Raw genomic sequence first — 20,203 nt, 5'->3', positions numbered from 1 at the left:
CACCCATTCTTGATAAAAAAAAAACTTCAGCAAGATGGGAATGAAAGGAACATTTCTCAATATAGTTAAGGCCATCTACCACAAGCCAATGGCAAATACCCTCAATGGAGAAAAACTAAAAGCCTTTTCTCTAAATTCTGGTACAAGACAGGGCTGTCCTTTCTCACCAATGCTATTCAACATAGTACTGGAAGTACTTGCTATAGCAATTAGGCGAGAAAAAGATATCAAGGGCATCCAGATAGGAAAGGAAGAAGTCAAGATCTCACTGTTTACAGATGACATGATACTCTAATTTGAAAACCCTGAAGACTTTACCAAAAAATTTTAGAAAAATAGATTTATATAGCAAGGTGGCAGGCTATAAAATTAACACCAAAAACTCAATGGCCTTTTTATATACCAATGATGTTAGGGAAGACATGGACATTAAGGAAACAACCCCATTCACATTCATGTCACACTAACTCAAGTATCTTGGAGTCAACATTACTAAAGACGTGAAGGACCTATACAAAGAAAACTATAAAATAGTGCGTCAACATTTCAAAACAATATGTTTTAATGCCTTAATCTTATTATATTTAAAATAACCTCTCAGTTTTTCAGTCCACAGGAGTGCTTGGATACAAAGGGAGGACAACCTAAGATGGCACCTTGAGGCTCAGGCACACGAGATACATACCCAGCTTCCATTATGAAAATGTCATGATAAAACTTTTTAATATACCCTTTATCTCTAGGTTATGCCTTCTTTTAGGACCTGAAGCATGTGACCAGCCAGACCACCGAAGCAGCAACTGTGACCTACAGACTTATACTACAGGGCCTACTCATTGAACACATTCAAGCAAACTAATATTCCCTTGCACTTCTCTCTTTTCACTACTTATTTTTATCTTATTTTCTTTTTTATCTTTTCTGCCTCTTCCTTTTCTACCTTTCACTCATCATTGTTTTTAATTCAGTCCCTGTCAAATAAAAACCACACTGTTACCTCCTGTTTTGTAAAGGAAAGTGGATACATAAGGTGCTGCAGACAATACTACATAGGGTAAATACATATATAGATAGACCTCACAAACACAATGTTTAGTACTTGAGATTCGAAACCTATATATATCCAACAGGTGATATATAAGTTTCTTTAACTTACATGTACTATATTTACCTATCTTTCTGTACTCAGCTTATCTCTTGCTCTCCCCACCTCTTTTCATTAAGCTATACCTAAGTTAACTTCTATATGTTTATATGTGGACAGGAGCACACAGATATAGGAATTCTCCTTAAGAGCCAAACCTATACTATAAACAACCCGTACCTATAGTGTATAGAGCCCCTCCCATATACTATTCCCTTCCCCCCTTCAGAAATCTGACTATCCCTTCACCACTCAGTCCCAACCTGATTTCCCACCTTATTAAAACTCTTCACCATCAGTTCTTAATCCATTAGGCATCAAGATTGACCTCCTACCCCAATGAACCATTACCCAGCACCCACACCTCCTCCCCAGCAAGAAAAGACAAACAACACCCCTGCTTACTCATGTTGTGTGGCCCTCCTTACCACCTCTCCCTAACGTGGACTGTTGCTTTATACCGGACTTAGCTCTAAAAGGATCCCCAATGCAAGAACTCTACCCAAGACCTCCCTGCCGCAATTATTTTGCCAATCTCAAGAAGGCCAGGGTGTGTGATGAAAAGGCACCCTGGAGCCCACACCCACAAGAAAATCTCAAAAGATAACGGGGAAGTCTATACTTCCATTATAAGTATAAGACTATAAGACCGGTATAACACTACCTCTTTACCTACTTTTCCCCAAATGTAAGGTAGTCTCCTGCATCATTTTGTTCCTTTAATTACTTTTTATTTTATTGTTTAAATCTCTTTTCTGCATATATATATGTGTGTGTGTGTGTGTGTGTGTGAGCACATATATTTTTATTTTTATGGGTTTGTGACCTGTTTCTGTTTTCTCCTCTTTCCACCCCCAAATATACCAGCAATTTAATGTAGTACAATTTCTTCCTTCAAAAGCATACTAAAAAGGGGGTAAATATTATGTATAAAAACAAGCTCTTATGTACTAGGGATAAGAACTCATAGTTTTTTACAATACAGGGGCACCTCTGACCTTGAAAATATGTCATGTGGACCCAACTTAGACCCCAGGTGATTATACACTGAATGTCCAGCCTTGATCCCTGGATCCCAAACATAGAAACAACACAGTTCTTCACAACAGCTACAGGAACCAAATATCCTCTGGGGTATCCTTAATACTGCTTGGACACCAATATGTGCCAGTTCTAATGTGATATCCTGACAACGAGGAAATGGGAACAACTTGATCTAAAAGCAGGTTGCCCTGCCTCACCAGCTAACTATAAGACAAAATCAGAAGACTTGTCACCCTTTTGTCTGTGCAAAAGCCAAGATCGCTATCTACAGATTACTGGATAATACAACCATGACCGAACAGTATGTATCCTGGGACAAATTAAAAAGCCCTAGTCTATGTTTTGATCTACAACCTGTACAACAACCATGATCTCTAATTCCAGAGGTCTGACTGAGACAATTGCAACTGAATGGGTCTTCTGGAAGCATAATGAAAGACTCTATCCCAGGCTCCATCCTAGGATCAGCACAATGACCAAAACCACCAACTACAGAAGATGGATTAAAATGACACTGAAAGAACAGAACTTCTAGAACCACAAAGAAAGACTTCATAATAAGTTCTGCTCCTTGACCTGTGCAGATACAGAGGTCTGATTTTATCACCCAGGATGGAGCAGAAGTCTTACATACACAACAAAAGCACCAAGGGGAGAGTAAATGAACATGAAAAAAAGTCTATAGTTAATCCCATGACAGTATCCTTCAAGGGTGGAGAAACCCTGTATCTAATAGGCCAAGGGAATTCCTTTTCTAATGACCCTAATATTTACTGTGCTTATGCAGGAGCGTGGAAAAAGGCACAAAATAATCTTTTTAATTTATTTATCTATTTTTTGTTGACTACTTTGTTTTAGTGTGAATATTGAAGTTGTTGACTCCATTTATTTATTTATCTTCTTTTTTTCTTCTTCCTTTTTGCGCTGTCATGTTTTTAATTTCAAGACCATGGCTATTATGTGGTGCTTATCTTTATTGCTTTAGTGCTCACTGGATATTTTATTTGATATTTCTATTTTTATTGTTGTGGTGTTTCACTTCTTTTTTCCTTTTGTCTCTTAAAGCGAGGATGAGAGGCTCTAGAAAAATTCCGCCCATTTTTGGCATATTTGATTTTTACCCCATTTTATTGCTTTTCTCTTTTTCAAAAAAAAAGTGACATAACTTGAACTATCTAGTCCCGCCTTTCAAATAGAGGGGAAAATAATGGAGCATACCAAGACCAAACAATTGTATGATCACTAAGTAGTAAGCTAGAAACAGAGGGGACACTCATTCCAGCAGCCCGGGGGTGAGGGAGAAGGATATGGAAGTGAGGGTGGGGACCGGGGGTGGAGGGAGACAATTCTGTGATGGGAATTCCCCTGATTCAATGTTAATATATACCTAAAATATTGCTGTGAAAGATATGTAAGCCACTATGATTAAAATAAAAATTATATTAAAATAACTGCTTCCAGAAATAAGAGAGGACGCTAGAAAATGGAAACATATACCCTGCTCAGGGATAGGCAGGATTAACATAATTAAAATGGCAATACTCCTCAAAGCATTGTACAGATATAAAGTGATTTGTCTAAAAATACCCATGACATTCTTCAAAGAAGTGGATCAAACACTTCTAAAATTTATTTGTAACAATAAACACCCTCAAATAGCTAAAGCACTCCTTGGGAAAAGGAATATTGGAGGCATTACTTTCCCCAATTTTAAAATGTATTACAAAGCAATAGTTATCAAAACAGCATGATATTGAAATACAGACCCTCATATCAGTGGAATAGGCTTGAGTATTCGGAGAATGTTCCCCAGACATAGAATCACTTAATTTTTGATAAAGGAGCAAGAAATCCCAAATGGAACAGGGAAAACTCTTCAACAAGTGGTTTTGGCACAACTGGTAAGATACTTGCAAAAAAGTGAATATAGATCCCCAGCTAACATCATGTATGAAGGTAAAATCCAAATGGATTAAAGACCTTGATATCAGACCTGATACTATAAGGTATATAGAACAACACATAGGTAAAACACTTCATGACATTGAGACTAAAGGCATCTTCAAGGATGACACTGTACTCTCCAAACAAGAGAAAGCAGAGATTAATAGATGGGAATATATTAAGCTCAGAAGCTTCTGCACCTCAAAAGACATAGTGCCCAGGATACAAGAGCCACCCACTGAGTGGGAGAAACTATTCACCCAATACCCAGCAGATAAGGGGCTAATATCCAAAATATACAAGGCACTGACAGAAATTTACAAGAAAAATACATCTAATCCCATCAAAAAATGGGGAGAAAAATGGACAGACACTTTGATAAAAAAAAGAAATACAAATGGCCAAAAGGCACATGAAAAAAATGCTCCACATCACTAATCATCAGGGAGATACAAATCAAAACAACCATGAGGTACCACCTCACACCACAGAGATTGGCACACATCACAAAGAATGAGAACAAGCAGTGTTGGCAGGGATGTGGAGAAAAAGGAACTCTTATCCACTTCTGGTGGGAATGTTGTTTAGTGCAACCTTTATGGAAAGTGATATGAAAATTCTTCCAAAAACTAGAAATTGAGCTCCCATACGATCCAGCTATGCCACTCCTAGGAACACAAAAATACAATACAAAATTCCCTTTCTTACACCTATATTCATTGCAGCACTATGGAAGACTATAGCAAGACTCTGGAAAGAGCCAAGATGCCCTTCAACAAATGAATGGCTAAAGAAACTGTGGTACAGATACACAATGGAATATTATGCAGCCATCAGGAGAGATGAAGTCATGAAATTCTCCTATACATAGATGTACATGGAATCTATTATGTTGAGTGTAATAAGTCAGAGGGTGAAATATAGACGCAGAATAGTGTCACTCATCTATGGGTTTTAAGAAAAATGAAAGACATTTTTGCAATGATTTTTAAAGACAAACGATAGGAAGGCTGGAAGTTTCAGCTCACTACATGATGCTCACCACAAAGAGTGATGAGTACAGTTAGAGAACAAACTACATTGAAAACTATCATAACAATGTGAATGAATGAGGGAATTAGAAAGCCTGTCTAGAGTACAGGCGAGGATGGGGTGGGAGGAGGGAGATTTGGGACATTGGTGATGTGAATGTTTCACTGGTGAAGGGGGATGTATTTTACATGACTGAATCCCAACCACAATCATATTTGTAATCATGTGTTTAAATAAAAATGTTAATTTAAAAATGTTTGTGTTTATTGTTTTGCATTTATTTTATCAGTTTTCCCAGAATCTTTTGTTGCAGATGCTTTTCTTACTCTACTTTGTATTTCTTGCTCCTTTATGAAAACTTAATTTTTAGGTAAACCTCTGGTTTCATCTCTGAATATTGAAATCTATTCCATTGATCTGAGGGTCTTTGTTTATTTGAATATTATGCTTATTTAATGACTACTGATTTATATTACATTTTAAAATTAGGGAAGGTTATTTCTCTCCTCTTTTTAATGCCAACAGTTGCTTTAAGTATTTGCGGATATTTATTCCTCCTAACAAATGTCAGAGGCTTCTGATCCATTGCTTTGAAAAATGTTATTGGAATTTTTATAGGCATTGCTTTAAATCTGTATAATTGGGGAATATTTATACTTTAGTGATATTAATTCTATAAATCCTTGAACTGGACATATATTTTAATCCTTCATGTCCTCTTTTATTTTTGGAAGCAGAGTTTTGTTGGTCTTTTATATAACTCTCATCTCTTTAGTTAAGTTGATTTCAAGGTCCCTGATTTTCTGAGGCACAGTTGTGAATGTTTTCCTATTGTTTCCTGTGCAGTGGTGTGTTTTCTACAACTCCATTTACTAGTGGATATTCTCAGTCATGAAGTAGAGAGGATTGGCCTATCTCCTTTAGTTTTTCCCTTTGAGAAGTATAGCTAACCTGCACTGTCAGTCATGTTTCTATTTTCTTTTTTAAAGTAATCTATCATTCTAGACTTCTGTTAACTAATTTTCAATATTACTAAAACCTTTTGGATAGTTTCTAAAATAAGTAAGGCTCTAGATATATTTACATACCCGGGTTAACTCAGTGGTTATTAAATTATTGAAAATATTGTGTTTAACTTGCTTCTGAACAGAGACCCTATTTTCCACATCATGGAGCATGGTGGACAACAATCAATATTTGGAAGATCTTTCTCTGGGGTCTAGATTTTCTCATACTTACTGTAGAATGACCACCTTATATAATTCTCAATTTTCATATGTAAATTTAACTTCATATTCTGTATCTAATTCATACAACTTAAATGAGTCTATTAAGTGATGACCAAGTTAGTGATAGCCTAAGGGTCGTATTTTTCTTTGTCCGTAGGGTTACCTGAAGCAATGCCGGAAGAGAAGGGACATGTTCAGTGATGACCAACTGAAGGTAATCTTTGGGAATATTGAAGAAATCTACCGGTTTCAGATGGGTTTTGTAAGAGATCTGGAAAAGCAGTACAACAATGATGACCCACATCTCAGTGAAATAGGACCCTGTTTCCTGGAACATGTAAGCATTTTTCTCTTTAATATTGTTGGGGGATTGTTTTGTCAAAGATGTTTCAGAGAAATACAAATAATGTCTGATCTATTTGTTTCTCCTGATATGCTTAATTCAATGTTGGGAAATGATTCTTTTCTCTTACCCTTTACCCTTTGCTGAAGTCTTTAGTATTTTTAGTCAGATGCTGTGATTTGACCTAGTACTTGATCATTTCCCCCCTTGATTTATTTGCTTTTGGAGAGTTACTAGTAAGATTTATCTTTATTTTATGTTCTTGATGGATATGTTCAGACAAGCATAATATATATAGAGGGAGATCTAGGGAAAGAAGGAAATAGAAGAATTACTGGACCCCACCAAGGCATAATTTAGATGCAGGGCACTAGAATTCAGGTTTTAAAGGTTCCATCAATAACTCATTGTGCTTGCCTCCTTTATTTATCTTTGTCCCCAACACTGATGTAAATAACATATTTGACATATACAAATTATAGCTATGAACATAAATTTTGAATGTGTAAATTATATTATAGAACAATATTCATTTGTGGGTCCTGTCTTGTGCCTTGTGGGGCACTTAATAACATTTGCAGTCTCAACACAACCCAAGACACAATCACATACTCCAAATTGTTTTAACTAAACATTCATCAAGAATATCTCCTGAGGGAAAAAAGTCACTTAATCTAATCAAACTAACATGCAATTTTTAGCCTTAAATCTTTTTAGATGAGGGTCCGGCTGGAACAATAGACAGCAGTATTGTGTTTGCCTTGCATGCTGCTAATCCGGATTGACCTGGGTTAGATCCTGGTATCCCATATGGTCCACTGAGCCTGCCAGGAGCAATTTCTGAGTGCAAAGCCAGGAGTAATCCCTGAGTGCTACCGGGTGTGACCCAAAATCAAAATAAATAAACAAAACAAAAAATATTTTAGATGAGTTTAAAATTAGTTATATAAATAAGCTAAATAAACATTTTTGTTGAAATAGATCTAGCATATTAAGGTATTTTATATTTCTTGTTAGAGGATTTATTTATAATATATCATTTTTATTTGAGGACAGGCCCAGGGGTATTCAGTGATTGATCCTGGTTATATAGGAAAACATTGCTCCTGAGTATGCCCATAGGAACACAGCTTGTAATGAGGATCAGACTTGGGTCAGCCACATGCCTTAGCCTCTTCTATTATTAGCTCTCTGGAGCATATTTTTCCTTTAAATAAAAATTTAACTCTTTTTTAATTTCTTTATGTAGCTTAATTTTTATTTATTATTTTATGTATATTTCACATAAAATAAGTCATTTTATTGAATCCTAGACTGAAAGTAAATTTTAAAATTATATTGAATAGGAGGCTGAAAGTATGTTGCACTGATGCAATTTTCTGAAACATGGATGGAATTTAGAAGTTATTATGTTAATTTAAGTAAGCCAGAAGAAGGACAAATACAGGATGGGATGTCTAGTATTTAGATTATTGGCATGAATAAATGCTATGGTTTAAATGAGGTTCATCTAAAACACTCTTGGCTCCATATTATAGTAAGGAGAAAGAAATAAATTGAGTGGAGGAAGAGAAAGACATGTTAAATAACAGGGTGCAGAAACCAAAGGGACTCAAGGTGCACTGGTGATAAAAAAGGACAAAACAGGGGTCAGAGTGATTACACAATGGGTAGGGTGTTTGCTTTCCAACAGCCAAATTGAGTTTGATTGCCTGCATCCCATATGGACCCCCAGCCTGCCAAGAGGTTTTTTTTGTTTTGTTTTGTTTTTGTTTTTGTTTGTTTGTTGTTTTTTTTTTTAGCTCACAGCCAGGAGTAACCTCTGAGAGCTGCCAGGAGTCACAAACACAAAACACACACACACACAATAAACACAAAATAAAAAAATAAAAAGGACGGACGGAAGGAAGGAAGGAAGGAAGGAAGGAAGGAAGGAAGGAAGGAAGGAAGGAAGGAAGGAAGGAAGGAAGGAAGGAAGGAAGGAAGGAAGGAAGGAAGGAAGAAATAGAGGAAGGAATAGGAAAGAAAGAAGGGAGGAAGGGAGGGAGAGAGAAAGGGAGGAAGGGAGGAAGGAAGGTAGAGAGGGAGAATGAGCAGAACAAAATATTCAAGCCACAGGGCCAACAACAATTAAATCACAAGCCGAAAACTTTAAAATCCAAACTTAAAATAGCACCTGCTATAATGGCATCCTGGAGCGTGGGTGTGTTTCCATATGGGATGGACTTTGGATACATTTGGGGAAGAAAGGTGACACGGGTGATGGTTTTGTTGCTGATACTTTGTATGACTAATACTATAAATAACTTTATAAATCATAATGCTTTAAATAAAAACGTTTACTAGAAATATATAGTGTGAAACTGCCATCATATAAAAGAACTAAAACACTAGTGTATTCTCAAAAAAGTTCTCTTATTCTTTTTTAATTTTATTTCATTGAAATCAATGTGATCTAGAAAATCCTTCAAAGTTAAATTTCAGATAAACAGTGAGTCAGGGCCATTTCCACCACAAGTGTCAACCTCTCTCCACCAATGAACCCAGAGTGCATCCTATACCATCATTTTCCCCCCCTGACCTGCCAGTAAAACAGGCCAATTTAAGTATAGATTATTAAGTTTGTCTATTGATTATATTGTCATTGACTTTGGCTTGGATATTTAGTTCTGTTCTTATTTTTCCATCAATATATCTGAGATCATTTGGCCCCTGGCCCTCAGCCTTTCTTTATTCCTTTCTTCTTAATTTTATAGAAAAATCAGAAATATATGAAAAAAAACAAATAAATCCTTGTGCCAACGTTATATGAAAAAGCTGCAACCTCTATTTGAAAGAGAAGAAATAAAAAAAGAAAAGAAATGGGGTGTGTTGTGACAGTTTTTTTTTGTTGTTCTTGATTTTGTTTTGCTTTGTTTTGCATAGGCACAGCAAAATTTGGGGGAAATAGAAAGGAAAAAACTTTGGGTCTAAAAACAGAGAGGCCCTACCCATGAAGCAGAAGTTCACTTGTTCTGTCCTTGTACTTCATCTCTATTTCCACAATACAGGATGCATAACTGCTTTTGGTTATCATAACTTTATATTTTATATATGTCATAAAATGGAACTGTACATTATTGATTTTCTCATCAGTTTATGGATTATACCTGAAGTACCAGCATTACATGAGGACTAATACTGGCTCTATGCTCAAGTTCCTCATTAGCAATAATTGGGAATCAGGTGGTGCCAAAGATCATAACCATGCAAAGTGCATTATAGCTCTTTGAGTTATCTCCTGTTCCAGGAGTAATTTTGTGTATTTAACTTCTTTCATGTAGCACCATACTTTTTGGCTATACCCAGAAGCACTTAGCGGTTACTCCTGGCTCTGCACTCAGAAATTAGTACTGGCAGCATTGGGGGACCATATGGGATGCTGGGAATTGAACATGGTTAGCCACGTGCAAAACCAACACCCTGTCTGCTGTGCTATTGCTCCAGCCTCAACACTATACTTTTATAAACTTTTACGCTGTTTCATTTATCACCAATTGTTTTTATTACATGGTAGTATTCCACTTAATATAAATTCAATCATCAGTTAATTCTAAGAATATAGGTTGTTTCTAGTTTTAAATTGTTATGAATAATACTACTCTGAACATACACATTAAGTCATGCAATATGCAGTAACATAGAGTGTTATATATGTTAAAGAAAGCAAGAGTGAGGATAAACAGGATAAATAACTTAAATATGCTGTTTAAATAAATTTATTAGTAAAATAAATGTTCTAAAAAGAGGCTTCCTAAATTATCCTTAGCTTCAGAGTTTAGAAGGCAAAACAAATAGAGTGATGGAGTGGTGGGAGAAGATATAGATGAAAAGCAAGAGGAGCAAGGAATATAAATATTAAGTTACATTATTGATGTTAATAAATGACAGAGCTAAATCTCCAAACCACAGAGTTAACAATACTATATTTAAACAGGTACCTGTCAAGATCGATGTGTGAATGTGGAAGAAATACTAAAGGAAATCTTGGAAAACTTGTAGACGAAGTTTAAAATGGTGCGAGGTGGGGGAGGAGGGAGATAAAGGGCATTTGTGGTGGAAATGTTGCACTGGTGAAAGGGTGTGTTCTTTTTTTAATAACTAAAATCCAACTACAAACATGTTTGTAATCATGGTGCTTAAATAAAGATGATTTTTATTAATATTTTTTATTTAAACACCTTGGTTACAAACATGATTGTGGTTGGGTTTCAGTCATATAAGATGACACCCCCATCACCAATGTAACATTCCCATCACCAATGACACAAATATCCTTCCTCCCGTCCCTGCCCCCACCTGTACTCTAGACAGGCTTTCTATTTCCCTCGTATATTCTCATTGTTAGGATATTTCGCAATGTAGTTATTTCTCTAACTAAACTTATCACAACCTCCCTCCACTAATGGACCCAGAGTGCATCCTATATCATCACTCTTTGCCCCTGGCCTGCCAGTATAACAGAACCATTCAAGTTTAAACTGTTAAAATTTAGGTCTCTTGATTCTATTGTCATTGACTTTGGCTTGAATATTTAGTTCTGTACTATATTTTTCCCACTAATGCATTAGAGACCCTTGACCCTGCCCCCAGCCTTTCTTTATTGGTTTTCTGCTTAGTTTTATATAAAAATGAGGGATTGTATGATAAAACAAAGTAATCAGTATCCCAAGATTTTATGAAAAAGTCAGAAGCTCCTATTTAAAAGATAAGACATTTTAAAATATGAAAGAAAATTTAAAAAAGGTGTGTGTGGAGGATTTTTGTTTTGTTTTGCTTTATGTTTTTGTTTTGTTTTTGTTTTTGCATAGGCACAGCAAAGATGGGGAAAATAGAAAGGAAGACATTTGGCCTAAAAGACAGGGAAACAATACCCATAAAGCAACCTGCCATAGATCAACTACAGGTTCTGGGCATACAAACTTGTCTAACCTCAGAGTCTTTCTTGTGGTTCCAGTAAAAGTTTTCCACAATCTTGGTTGTCACAGTCAGGTTTCTGTAGTTAGAGATCCTGATTTGTTACAGATCCTATGTCAAAATCAGGATGATATGGAGCATCTTCTGATTTCATCTTACCACTAGGTGGCAATGCAGGGAACTCTTCCGTGAAATCAAGTTGCTGCTGTTACCAAGTCGTCGGGGTATCATATAAACCCACTCTGGAGAAAATGAATGCATACCAGGGCAGCATTAGTACTGTAGAAATCCAATTCATGGTGCTGGTGAAGAAAACCGTGCTGGTTTCATAGATGTGATCTATGTGTTCAGGAATGAAAAGCTAATGTCCAAACTTCTGGAGCCTAAACCAAGTCACTATGACAAATGTTTAGGGTGTAAGGTCCCACTGCAATAAAAAAAATGAATGTGCTGCTATCCCTATTAGATAAGAACTTGTTTCCACATGTAAGATTTTTCTCATTTTAATGCACCTATGCCAAAAGGAAGAATGCCACATGATGCTATTAGTGCATATGGGGACAAAAATAACAAGCTAAACAATCCCAATAACCTGATGTTAATATGAATTTGGAACTCAAGAGGAACTTATCTACTAGAATTTCCTACTAAACAGATCTATAAAAGAAATGGGGGAAAACTGCCACTACATAATTAAATAGACAATAAGAATTATACCTATTAAAATACATCTAAAGAAATATTTGAAGGAAATAACCATGTCCACTTTAAGTCTTTTGAAATAGTCAGGGGCAGTGATAAAATCCAGAGCATAGCTTTAGCCTGTGATATGGTCTTGTGGAGTCTGAAAAAATAGCTCCCAGAAGTCATATATCAGGAAATGCCTTGGAGCTAGGGTGCTCTCAAAAACTGAATCTGTAGCAAGCTACAGTCCACAGTAATGTGAGGTGGGAGAAAAGGGGCTGCTGAGAGCAAATCAGCAGCAGTGGCAGTGGCAGCTTCTTTTGGGGTTGAGGCAAGGTGGGTTGGAAATCTGTCTTTTTTGCCTTAGGAGTAGATGGCAGCTGACTGGAGTTGGGGAACTTTCTGGTTCCTGAGGAGTTAAGAACTTAGGGTAAAAAGAATTATATTGGGAGAGATAACATATCGGGGTAAGAGTCAAAAGCTACAAAAGGATTCCGGGCCGGAGTTGCAGATAAAGCTGACTCTGCTGGGACCTTGAGCTCGGCAGATATTTTTTTATTTTAAATATCTATTTTATTCCTAATAAAAACCTTGTCAATACAAATTCATCATACAAAATTATACAGATTCAATACAGTTCTTATAAAAATACCCATGGCATTATTTAGAGACATAGGCCATATACTATTACAATTTATATGGATTTGGAGCAATAGTACAGTGGGTAGGGTATTTGTTCGACGCATGAATGACCAGGATTTGATTCCTAGCACCCCTTATAATCCTCAAGCATGGCAGGAGTGTTCCCTGAGCACAACGCCTGGAATAAGCCCTGTGCATCTTGTATGTGGCCCCAAAACGAAACAAACATTTAAATTAAATTTGTATGGAGTAATAAAACTCCCTGAATAACCAAAACAATCCAAGGAAAAAAGACCTGTATGCTGAAAAATGTAAAATATTATTTAGGAAGCTTTTCTTTCCCCAACTTCAAATTACATTGTAAATCTATTGTAATTAAGACAATGTGATACTGGAATAAAGAGGGAATTTCAGTCCATTGGGAATAGATTTGAGAACCCAATCTTCAACAGAGAAGGCAGGAATGTGAGTAGAGAAAGGAAAGCCTCTTCAACAAATGCTGCTGGGGAAACTGGTCATCTACATTTTGGAAAATGAACTCAGACCTTTATCTCACACTTTACACAAAAGTCAACTAAAATAGATGAAGAATCTTGCTCTGAGACCTCAGTCCATCAATTATATAGAGGAAAAACCCAACTACAAACAAGTTTGTAATCATGATGCCTAGATAAAAATATTAATTGAAAAAAAAAAAACAAGAATCTTAATGATAATGAATCTAGTGGTATCTTCAATGTTAGTGGACAAGCAAACCCAGCAAAAATCAACAAATATGACCCACATCAAATTTAAAAACCTTTTACACTGCAAAATAAGAAGTGATGACTAGAATAAAAAGGCACCTCATTATACTGGAAGAAAGTTATTCGCCCATCAGTTATATTGTATATGATATATATAATATATATGATATATCACTTGTAAAATTTAACAACTTAAAATGTCATAATATGGGAACAAGAGATAGACACTTCCTTTAAGATAACATATAGATGGCCAGTAGGTATATGAATAATGCTCCTCATCACTTATTATCAGAGAAATGCAAATCGAAACAATAATGAGATCACTTCCCATCAGTAAAATTGAAACACATAAAAAAGACAAAAACAATCAATGATGGCATGGATGTTGGGTTTGAAAACAAATCCTTATACACTTTTGGTGGAAATGTCAACCGGTTCAATTTCTCAAAAAAAAAAAAAAACAATATGGAATATTATTGAATAATCTGGGGGAGATGCCTAAAAATCAAGCATTCATACAACCCAATAATTCCATTTCTCAGCATCTAACCCAAAGGCCCAAAATCACTACTTCAAAAAATAAATGTTTGTTCCTACTGCACCCCCATGTTAACAAATCCTGAGACCTAACAAGGCACCAAGTTTAAAAAGGGCCAGAGAGATAGCATGAAGGTAAGGCATTTGCCTTGCATTCAGAAGGATGGCGGTTTGAATCCTGGCATCCCATATGGTCCCCCGTGCCTACCAGGGGCGACTTCTGAGTGCAGAGCCAGGAGTAACCACTGAGCACTTTTTTTGTGACCCAAACACTGAAAGAAAAAAGGCCTTAACTACCTGAGGAACATTTTTTAAAGCTATCTGCTATTACAGTAACTTTTTCAAAGCAGCCTGTACTCTGCTGAAGAGGGCAGCATGAAAAAGGACACCTGTAAGAAAAGATGCTTGAAAAAATATTCTGTACTCAAAGGCATTAGGGCCCTGCAAAACCATGGTTGCCTGTCCATGAGGGATTCAGGAAAAAAGGGATGTTGCATAAATATTAATTGAGACCTAATTTGAGCTGACATTCTAATGATTACACAGATTGAACATTTACATAGATTCAAATATTCTTTTTTTCTTTTAAATATAATTTTTATTTTGATCATAGTGGCTTACATATTGTTGACAATAATATTTTAGGTACAGATTTACATAAAATCAAAGGGGATTTCCATCACCAATTTGTCCTCCCTACACCTCCGTTTTTGTCCTACCTCCCATATGCTCTTCCCTCACCCCCAGGGCTGCCAGAATATGTGGTCCCCACTGTACCTAAGCTCGGCAGATATTTTGAGGCTTCCCCCAGCTTGTTTCAACCTGGGAACTTTGATCTCCTCTGCCATCCATCCCAGGAGGGCTTGCCTCGGCTGAGATGAATCATTCTGGGCCAGAGTTGTGGATAAAGCTGACTCTGCTGGGAATATTAAGCCCACCTCTTAAGGGTTGCAGCTGCGCACTCCTCCTAGCCAAAGAATACCACCACAACACGTAGAAAAACCCACAACACAAATGTGACAATGAGGAAACTGCGCAGAGCAATATCAGGCATAGAGAATGAAGATGGCAACTCTGATGACCCAACAACAGCCAATCACCTAGTTAGTCTTTCAGATATGGAGTTTAGAGAAGCAATATGGAGGATGCTCACAGAACTCAAAGAAAGTATAGAACAGAACACTACTAAGAATCAAGAGAATATGAAATGGAAATCAGAAAACTCCAAACTGAAATATCAGATCAAATAACAGGTCTGAAAAACTCAGTAGACGAATTGAAGAACAAAATGGATGAAATTTCCCACAGGTTAACAGCACTGAGGATAGAATCAGTGCACTGGCATATAAGATGTATAACAACTCTGGGACCAGAGAGACAGCACAGCGGTGTTTGCCTTGCAAGCAGCTGATCCATGACCAAAGGTGGTTGGTTCAAATCCCGGTGTCCCATATGGTCCCTCGTGCCTGCCATGAGCTATTTCTGAGCAGACAGCCAGGAGTAACCCCTGAGCATCGCCGGGTGTGGCCCAAAAACCAAAAAAAAAGACGTATAACAACTCCATACAGCAGAAGAGATTGGGAAAAAGCATTAAAGCAAATGATCAGACAATGGAAAAATTACTCAAAGAATATGAACAGATGAAAATAGAAGTCTTTAATAAGCTCAACAGAAACAATGTGAGAATCATTGGAGTCCCAAAGACCCAAGAAGAAAATATCCAGGAAGGATCAACAGTCAAGAACATCATCACAGATAACCTATCAGAGCTAAAGAATACATGTGACCAAATCCTGCATGCCTGAAGAGTACCATCTAAAAGAGACCCCAGGAAAAACACCCCAAGACACATCATAGTCACAATGATGAATCCCAATGATAGGGATAGAATACTGAAAGCAGCAAGATCAAAAAGGGAAATTACATTCAAGGGAGCATCCTTGAAATTTACAGCAGACCTGTCACTAAAAACACTCAAAGCCAGAAGGCAGTGGTGAAATACAGTGACAAAACTCAATGAAATAAATACTTTGACTAGACTACTACAACCAGCAAAACTCACTATTCAGGTTTGAAGGAAGTATACATGGCTTCACAGATAAACAACAGCTCAAAAACTTTAGAGACTCAAAACCAGTCTTAAAAAAACTGGAAGATCTACTTTAAAGACAAGACAGACCAACAAACACACCAAACTTCTACACAAAGATGGCAATAAATCCCATGACAATTATCTCTCTCAATGTCAATGGACTAAATGCATGCATTAAGAGGCACAGAGTGGCAAAATGGATCAAAAAACTGAACCTAACCTTCTGCTGCCTACAAGAAACACACCTGAATAGTCAGGATAAACATAGACTCAAAATCAAAGGCTGGAGGAAAATCATCCAAGCAAACAACACCCTTAAAAAGCTGGAGTGGCTGGAGACCTCTACACCCGCCAGCTTGCGTGCCCCTCCCCAGAGTGACTGCAGTGGCCTGAAGCTGCTCCAACTGGGGTGCAGGGACCCCCGCGCCCATGACCCCCGCGGTGCCCAGGGTGAGTGCATTCCCCTAGTGCCCTCCCACGTGGGCGCTCGAAGACCTCCATGCCCGCCAGCCTGCATGCCCCTCCCCAGAGTGAATGCAGTAGCCTGAAGCTGTTCCAACTGGGGCGCAGGGTCCCCCACGCCCGTGACCCCCGTGCCGGTGCCCAGGGTGAGTGCATTCCCCTGGAGCCCTTCCATCTGGACACTTGGAGAACTCTGCACATGCCAGCCTGCTGGCACAGAGACCCCACCACCCGCTGCCTCACTTTCCGGGCCCCAGAGTTCACCCCACCCGATCCGAGCTTAGATAGAGGAGGGCAGTTCCCTAGTACTTAGCGGGCCAGAGTCACCTGCCCCACTGGGACAGGCTGGGACGAATAGACTGGGTGAGCTTGGGCCTGCCCCCTGGACCTTTAGGTAACCTAGAGCAACCTAGCCCCCTGAGCCCCAGAGTGGACCTGAGACCCCCCCAAGTGCTGAGGGCAGCTACCAGGTGGGCTTGACTGCGGGAATTTCTTCTGCAGAAACTCGGAGGGAGCAGAGCTTCATTGACTCCCAGATAGGGGAGGGAACAGAGAGTTAGGCTCAACAGCGCCCGCAACCAGTGTGGCCAGGAGCAGAACTGCACTGGCTGACAGGAATAAAGAGGAAGGCTAACTTCCAGGTAGTAGAGGAGGGGAGAAAGAGCTAGGCTCAACAGTGCCCTCCACCATTGTGGTCAGAAGAGGACCAGCACTAGCTGCCAACAAAAGGGTAAAGCAACGAATCAGGCCACATAAAGAGCACAGGAGGAACCAAACCTCAGCGAGCTCACCCAAAAGTCCTTCTAGAACCACCCTCAGGGAGGGGACACATTCCCACACCACAGGGGATCAAAACAGGTGGAATTTAGAAGGCAGAGCACTCTAAAGCACACCAATAAATACAAAGAAATATGGGTAAGTCAAGGAGAATCCCAATAGCTGGAGATATGGAGACAAACCCTAGAAAGTTTCCAAGTCCACTAAAATGCACAGATCCATGGGAAGAAGACCTAAAAGCAGCCATGAGGAAGGAAATGCAAGAATTAATAAAAAAATGAAAGAAACCCTAGCTACCGAGTATAAGAAATCTATGGATGAACGAATCAGCCAAATTAAAGAAGAAATGTTAAAGAACATGAGAGATTCCATACAAAAAGAAGTGAAGGAATTAAAAGACAAAGTAATAAGCCTTACAAGCAGAAACACAGAATTGGAAAAACACATTGAAGAACTCGAAGGAAAACTGCAAACAAAAAATGATCAAGAAACCAACAAAGAAATAAAAGGCAAAGCACTGGAAGGAAAAGTCCAGTATCTAATGAACAAGGACAAAAGAAACAATCTAAGAATTGTGGGTATACCAAAAGGAGAGGAAATAGGGAAAGGGGAAGAACAAGTAGTCAGAGAGATAATAGTACAGAACTTCCCCACCCTCTGGAAAGAAACTTCAATGCTAATAGAGGAGGTAAAAAGAGTCCCTAATAAAATAGACCCTAATAAACCAACACCAAAACATATAGTAATCCAACTGGCAAAAAAAAACAAAGAGAAAGAGGAACTCCTTAAAGCAATAAGGGAAAAAAACCTCAAGTACAAAAGTAGGGACATAAGAATCAAACTAGATCTCCCATTCGAAATAATTCAAGCAAGAAGACAGTGGAATGACATATTTAAACAACTGAATGAAAGAAATTTCCAACCTGGGGTCCAATACCCAGCAAAACTTTCATTCATATGGGAGGACAGACTAAAAACATTCTCAAACAAGAACTAACTTGAACTATTTGTGCAAACAAAACCGATCCTAAATGACCTACTCAGAGACGAATTACACAATCCAACCCCCCGATTGTAACAATAACCACCCTACACAACACAAATGCACAACAGTCCTCTCTTTCAATAATCTCCCTAAATGTTAATGGACTAAACTCTCCAATTAAAAGACACATAGTAGAGAACTGGATTAGGAAAAATAAACCGGACTTCTGCTGTCTTCAAGAAACACACCTACAGCTACAGGATAAGCACCGGCTTAGAATAAAAGGATGAAAAGTAATTATTCAGGCCAATAGAAAACAAAAAAGAGCAGAGACAGCCATTCTTATATCAGACCAAATTGCATACAACCTCAAGAAAGTGATCAGAGACAAACAGGGTCACAATTACTGATCAGGGGAACATTAGATCAAGAAACACTAACCCTGGTCAATATCTATGCACCTAATGTAGAGTCAGCAAAATATGTGAAGCAACTGCTTGCAAACCTGGAGAAATACATGAAGGAAAATGTGATAATAGTAGGGGACCTCAATACTCCAATATCACCACTGGACAGATCCACCAAACAGAAAAATAGCAAAGAAATAAGAGCTCTAAATAAGAAAATTAGAAGACCTAGGGCTAATAGACTTATATAGAGCCCTCCATCCCCAGAAAGCAGAATACACATTTTTCTCAAACCCACATGGAACCTTCTCCAGAATAGACCATGTCTTAGGATACAAAGCAAACCTATATAAGACCACAAAGGTAAGGATCATTAGAAGTACCCTTTCAGATCACTATTTAACAGAGGTCAAAATTGACATCAAGAAGAAGCAATGGAGAAAAACTAATACGTGGAGATTAAACAACATGCTGCTCAACAACAGCTGGATCAAAGAACAACTCAAGGAAGAAATAAAAAGATTCCTTGAGACAAATGACGATGAAGAGACAACATGTCAAAATTTGTGGGACACAGCAAAAGCAGTAATTAGGGGGAAACTCATAGCAATACAGACCTATGTCAAGAAACAGGAAAATAACAAAACCAACAGTTTAAAAGATCACCTCAAAGAATTGAAACAACAGCAACAGAGAAATCCAACCACAACCAGAAGGCAAGAAATAATAAAAACCACAGCAGAAATACACAACATAGAAACTAAGAAAACAATACAAAAAATCAATGAGACCAGGAATTGGTTTTTCGAAAAAAATAAACAAGATAGACAAACCACTGTCAAAATTCACCAAAAAAAGAGGGAAAACACCCTGTTTTCTGTAGGATCACAAATAAAAGGGGAGAGATTACAACAGAACCCCAAGAAATACAACATATCATGAGATCATATTATGAACAACTATACTCAACTAGGCTAGAGAACCCAGTAGAAATCGACAGATTCTTAAAAAAACACACTCTTCCAAAACTAGACAAGGAAGAACCAGAAAGCCTAAACAGACCAATCACCTCAAAGGAAATTGAAGATGTAATTAAAAAACTCCCTAAGAACAAAAGCCCAGTCCCAGATGGATTTACAGTTGAATTCTATCAAACATTTCAAGAAGACTGACTAC

The 20,203-nt window shown here is 37.8% G+C and overlaps 1 protein-coding gene across 6 annotated transcripts in view; it reads left to right on the top strand.

Annotated features, from left to right (window-relative positions):
* ARHGEF9 (Cdc42 guanine nucleotide exchange factor 9) overlaps nt 1–20,203 on the top strand; it is a 601,826-nt gene that overhangs the window by 332,878 nt on the left and 248,745 nt on the right. For all 6 annotated transcript variants that reach the window (XM_049767266.1, XM_049767262.1, XM_049767264.1 and 3 more), the window contains exon 4: nt 6,551–6,730. In XM_049767266.1, the coding sequence (XP_049623223.1) occupies nt 6,551–6,730 (180 nt within the window). The remainder of the gene's footprint in view (nt 1–6,550; nt 6,731–20,203) is intronic.

This window comes from Suncus etruscus, chromosome X, assembly GCF_024139225.1.
Source record: "Suncus etruscus isolate mSunEtr1 chromosome X, mSunEtr1.pri.cur, whole genome shotgun sequence".
NCBI classification, from domain to species: domain Eukaryota; kingdom Metazoa; phylum Chordata; class Mammalia; order Eulipotyphla; family Soricidae; genus Suncus; species Suncus etruscus.
This window is presented reverse-complemented; position numbering and strand designations above follow the sequence as displayed.